At 35.3% G+C, this 6,160-nt stretch overlaps 1 protein-coding gene across 7 annotated transcripts in view; it reads left to right on the forward strand.

Annotated features, from left to right (window-relative positions):
* The window catches only part of UBR5 (ubiquitin protein ligase E3 component n-recognin 5), a 141,362-nt gene extending 135,632 nt beyond the window's left edge, over positions 1–5,730 (forward strand). For all 7 annotated transcript variants that reach the window (XM_082364182.1, XM_082364185.1, XM_082364183.1 and 4 more), the window contains 3 exons: positions 663–807; positions 2,203–2,288; positions 5,117–5,730. In XM_082364182.1, coding sequence (XP_082220308.1) covers positions 663–807; positions 2,203–2,288; positions 5,117–5,329 — 444 coding nt within the window. In that variant the 3' untranslated portion in view covers positions 5,330–5,730. The remainder of the gene's footprint in view (positions 1–662; positions 808–2,202; positions 2,289–5,116) is intronic.
* The last annotated feature ends 430 nt before the right edge of the window (positions 5,731–6,160 follow it).

Genomic DNA, 6,160 nt, shown 5'->3' on the forward strand with positions numbered 1-6,160 from the left:
AAAGGGCAACATCAGGCCCGCTCTTTCTCCTCTTGAAGAATGTTTATGAAGTGTTTCTGATCCCTGTTCTGGGAATAACTGTGTGGGCTCTGGAATCATACTGTCAGGGTTCAAATCATGGCTGCAGCCCCCTCTAGCTGTATGACATTAGCAAACTACTTAAGTATTTTGTGCCTTGGTTCCCTCCTCTGCAAAATGAGGATAGGATTAAATGAATTAACATATGTAAGGTGCTTAGAACAGTTCTTGGCACATGGTAATTTCTCAGTAAGCTTCTAGATTTTGGGTTTGTGTCAGGGATGTTTGTTTTTGTCATTATCATACTCTTCCTAGGATGTTGACAGGATAGCACGTTTGACAGATTGAAGCTATTCTTAATGACTAGCCTGTTACTAACATAATTTAAAAAATTATTTTTGGTAACTCCTGATAGGTAACAGTACTCCTTCACTTTTGAACCTGTAGCCCTTTTTTCCCTCTGCCACTCTTTTGAATCTGTTAATAAGAAACTCAAAATACAGAACTTAATTTTTTAGTATTATTTAGAATTATTTAGTATTCTTAGGCTGCTAAAATTAGATATTGGGCTTTAACAATAATAAATGCTATGTAGAAAATAAAGTACTGATAGTAATAAACAGGTTATTTTTGAAATCCTCTAGGCAATGAGGAAGGGTCTACTGGATGTGCTTCCAAAAAATTCATTAGAAGACTTAACAGCAGAAGATTTTAGGCTTTTGGTAAATGGCTGTGGTGAAGTTAATGTGCAAATGCTGATCAGTTTCACCTCTTTCAATGATGAATCAGGTATGAAATTTTTTTAATGTTTATTTAAGGAATAAACTACATAGATAATTTGGTCAGTCAGTTTTCTGAGTTTCTGGTTCTTACATATTTACAGGGGCTTAGGAAATGCTGTATTACTCAGGTGTTTTTTATATATTTTAAGATATGTTTGAACTATGATAGCTTAGCATTAGGTCATTCTTAATTCTTTTATTGTTTAATTTTTCTAGGTTTTAATAAATGTATGGTTTAGTATGATACAAGTAAAAATTCCTTGTGAGCAACTGTGTGAAAAGGACTTTTATAAACTATTAATAATTAAGAAAAAATAATCCATGTGACAATTCTGTTGGCCTTTCCCTATTCATGTTCCTTAAACTCTAATTAAAGAATTTGACTACATGATGTTTGCTTTGTAGAACAGGATCCAAAGCACACTTAGAAAGACATAAGAGCACACAAACACATGGAGAATCTAGAAGGAATAACAAGCGGTAGTGATAATCCTAGACTAACATTCATCTTTAGTGCTTGATTTGTTGCAACTCTTCCTTTTCAAGTCCCATATTCTAGGAATAGACTTTTTAGCTGTGACTACACAATAAAACACTGGAAGCTCCAAGAAATTCCTGAGAGGACTATAACTCTAGTCCAAGATTATTGCATACGTGAAGATACCAGTTTTTTCCCCTTTATTTTTCATATTTTGCAAACAGCTTCAGCCAAATTATAGTAAGTTAAATTTGGATAAATTTTCTTGTTTTTCCTTCATGCTTGGCAACGTATAGATCATTGCGTAGTAGTTTCTGTGCCACTTATTAATATAATTTTCAATACCTGTGAGATAAGAACTTGGCTTATTTGCAAACCAGAAACTTAGAAGCGGGAAAAAAATACCTAAAGACACTCCAAGTATGATCCTCCGATCAGCAGCATCAGCATCATCTGGAAGCTTTTTAGAAATGCAGAATCTCCGGTTCCTTTCCCCTTTCTTCCCCCATACCTAGTGAATGAGAATCTGCATTTTAAAAAGATCTCGATCCAAGTGATTTGTAAACTCATTAAACTTTGAGAAGCACTGGTTTAAGGTCATGAGAAAAATCATGACTTACAGATGGGATTAAAGTCATGTGATTTTTGAGGCTGGTGGTTCATTTTTCTTGTCTTGGTCATCTTGGTCATTAGGATTGATTAATGAACTCTAGAGGTTTCACACATTATGCAAGTGGTCCTAACTTCCTCTGTTAGGGTTAGCCCCACCCCCCAATTTTAATTTTATACCTACTTTTATAAGAATTAATATTCTAAAAATATAACTGATATAGTATATATATATATATTTTTTAACATCTTTATTGGAGTATAATTGCTTTACAACTGATATAGTATATTTATTGAATTTATATTCATTTGTAGGAGAAAATGCTGAGAAGCTCTTGCAGTTCAAGCGTTGGTTCTGGTCAATTGTAGAGAAGATGAGCATGACAGAACGACAAGATCTTGTAAGTTAAGTTTCACAAGATTTGTAGAAGAAAATGTAAAAACCTTAAATACTATGTATGACAGCGTTTTGTTTTCAATTTGTAATGGTTGGTCATTTTAATTTTGGCTAAAAAAATTATTGAAGGTCAGAAATAAAAGGCAGTTTTGTTTCTCTACTCTAGAACAGAAGTATGAGTAAAACTGTAAGCAGAGTGAAATACATCTTAGCTATTAAAATGCTATCCTTAGTCCCAGAAGATAATACCAGCTTATTGTTGAGACATGTTTTTCCCCCTATAGTGCTTATATATGCTAGCAGCCTCTTTTCTACATCCTTAATCGTTTTGACTAGCAGCAAACCTTTGCAAAATTTTTGAATAGTATCTTAACTGCTCTGTATACTATGAATAGAGTAGCTTAATTATGGGTACTACATCTCTGATTTAATCTTATTACTTATTATTAACTTAGAATCATAAATTAGATGATATAAACTTTGATTATATTGAAAAGTCTGTCAAGTCTGTGGAACCTATGTCCAACCTTGAGTATATCCAAGTCAACCTGTCCAGTAACCTTGAAAGGCAGTCTAGACTTTCCTGTAGAAATTTGAGGGACATTCCTTACCCAGAAAATCTCAGAGATCCTTTCTATTCATATTCCTCATAGTTCCCTGTGACATTTCCCCTGTTGAAGCAGCCTTAGTTCTCAATACTCTAAACCAGACCTCTTATGGAATGTATAAAAATGATCCAATTTCTAGATATATCCCCCCATTTCATTTGAGAGGGAGAAATAAGTTACTTGTGCACGAAAGCACAAAACTTGCAGTTTCCAATTTACCTGTAATTCAGGCAGTAACTTATTGATATTTTTTTGGGGGGAAGGGGTCGTGCATTTAGCATTCCTTCATCTTTACATGGCCCCAAGAGCCTTCCTTCCAGTATTTCTCCACTATAGCAAGACAGGTTGTCCAGCAGTCCTAGCTGTCAGCTGGGTTTTGTTCTTGGCTTAGCCATATGGTAGTTTCCTAGTTGCTCCCTAGGTTGATTCCATATAATTCCATGTACTTGGACTTTCCCAATCTTGTGGACCAACCCCAAAGTCCCTACTAATGCTAACACCATATCTGTCCCTGTTGGCTTTAGGAGTACCTGATAGCGTATTAGGGTTCTTGTAGTCAATCTTTGGATTCAGAGCAAAACCAATACATCCTCAGTGCAGTCGGTCAAGTTAAATCTCACTGCATTTCTTCTGCCTTCTACTGGAAGAGAAAGCTGTGTTAACTATTCAGTCTTTTGTGAGAGAGAATCTCCCTCTGTAGGGACCTCAAAATGTCTTAGCAGCAGCTTTAATTTGTGAGCTTTACTCTTTAAACTCCTGTTATACCAAGGTGTCTTTTACCTCCTCCTCTTCCCCTTCCCCTTTTGGGAGGTTATCCTTCACATATTGTTGGGTTTTTCCTTATGTGTCTCAAGGACAGAATATAACAGCGTTTCCTAAACTGTTCTCCTTTGAATTATTAGTCCCAGGATTGTGGGGTAAGACTACATGGTTTATTTCCCTCTTGGAGAGTCACAGGTCACTAGTAAAAGTTCTGAGAAGTCCTCTGGTATTTATTTCTCTTCCTCTAACTTCTTGGAGGTCCAGCGATGTAGTCATCTGTCTGGTTAATCACGTTTATCCTTGAAGAAACACTTTACATTAAGTTTCTTTTTTTACTTGTAAAATGAGTAGATTGGGCCAGCTTTACCTCTACAGTACCTTCCAGCTCTTTTATAGTTCTTTGAAGATTTTGGAGACCCTAACAAACACAGAGGTTTTTTTTCCTGCCTCCTTCTATAGAATTCTAGATGAGATTTCTCACAAAACTATGCTTAACGAATAGTTTAGGTTTCCTAGTCATTCTGGGATAATGAATATATTTGTCTGTTTAGTTGTACACTATAAATGCAAGATTTTAAAAGCTTTACCTTAAGAGATAGGCACTGTCTTACTATCAGTGAGGAATGGTATGTATTAATGAAAATATTTCAGGAAAGTATATCTTTGGTTATCATATTTAAAGAAAAAGTAATTTATGCTATATTGCACAAATTAGATGCATTTTAAAACTCAATGTTGGGACTTCCCTGGCGGTCCAGTGGTTAAGATTTTGCCTTCCAGTGCGCGGGGTGCGCATTCGATCCCTGGTCGGGGAGCTAAGATCCCACATGCCTCGGGGCCAAAAAACCAAAACATAAAGCAGAAGCAATATTGTAACAAATTCAATAAAGACTTTAAAAATGGTCCACATCTCCCCCCGAACCAAAAAAAAAAATCTAAAAGAAAAAAACCCCTAAAAATGTTAACATGGCTTATTGCATGGATTTTGATGTACAGTAGATGCTGTTGAACACTTAATTACTATTATAAAATTATTATGTATCACAATGGACCACTGAAAATACTGGGTTGTTTTGCTAGTAGATAAAATGCAAAATAACTTTGATAACCTCTGTGAATTTTGAACCTTTTTTGGAGACCTTGTACCTTATTCCCACTAAGAGATACTCTGGAATTTAGAAACTGGAAAGGCCCTTAGAGAGCATTTGGTCCAATAGCCTCATGTTACAGATGAGAAACTGAGGCATTGAAACATTGTCACTTTTCTACATACCTGACATTTTTTTCTCTTCTGACCCTGAACCTTTCCTTTTTAATACAAGAAATTTAAAACTCAGTTCAAAATAATACCCCTTCGTAGGTTTTAACACAAGAATGGGGCTCTATGTATATATTGGCAGAGTTAAGGGTTGAATGTTAATCTTTTAAAAGCCAAACTTGTAATTATTATACTCCTGTTTAGGTTTACTTTTGGACATCAAGTCCATCATTACCAGCCAGTGAAGAAGGATTTCAGCCTATGCCCTCCATCACAATAAGACCACCAGATGACCAACATCTTCCTACTGCAAATACTTGCATTTCTCGACTTTACGTCCCACTCTATTCCTCTAAACAGATTCTCAAACAGAAATTGCTACTCGCCATTAAGACCAAGAATTTTGGTTTTGTGTAGAGTATAAAAAGTGTGTACTGCTGTGTAATATTACTAGCTAATTTTGTAGATTTTTTTCCATTTGTCTATAAAAGTTTATGAAAGTTAATGCTGTCACACCCCGTGGTGGTACCTTAAAGAGATTAAATGCAAACAAACATTCCTTGCTGAGTTTGTAGCTTAAAGGCCTGAGGAGCACTAGCAACATTTCACTATAATGGTTTGCTAGTCAACAACTTCTGGGTCTAACCCCAGCCAAAGATGACAGCAGAACAATATAATTTACACTGTGATTTATCTTTTTGCTGAGGGGAAAAAATGTAAAATGTTCTGAAAATTCACTGCTGCCTTTGTGGAAAGTGTTTCAGCAAAGGTTCTTGTATAGAGGGAATAGGGAATTTCAAAATAAAAAATTAAGTATGTTCTGTGTTTTCATTTTAACTTTTTTTATGGTGTTTAATTTGTGGTTGGCTGCAATTGTGTATCATGTATATGGAACTTGTAAAAAAAAAAGTTCTGAACATTCAGATCTTAGAGATGAAATCACTTTTACCTATAAAAACCACTTTTATTGCGGTTTGACTGCATTGAGCTCTAGGATATTAAATGATATCACTAATATTTTGCATGTAATTTGTTCATTTGAGTGAGGGCACTTTTTTGTACATATGATGGGGGCCAATGCACAATACTTTATCACAATCAACTTTTTTCCTTTGTATCCCTATTTCAATGAGCAGTCAGTCAGGTGTACTGCACTTCAGTTCTAACTAGACATTTGTACTAAGGCATTTCAGTTATGTAAACTCAGCCTGGGCACTTTCTGATAACTGTAAAATGTTTTATAAGATC

This window comes from Balaenoptera borealis (genome assembly GCF_965194805.1).
Source record: "Balaenoptera borealis genome assembly, chromosome: 17".
Taxonomy (NCBI): domain Eukaryota; kingdom Metazoa; phylum Chordata; class Mammalia; order Artiodactyla; family Balaenopteridae; genus Balaenoptera; species Balaenoptera borealis.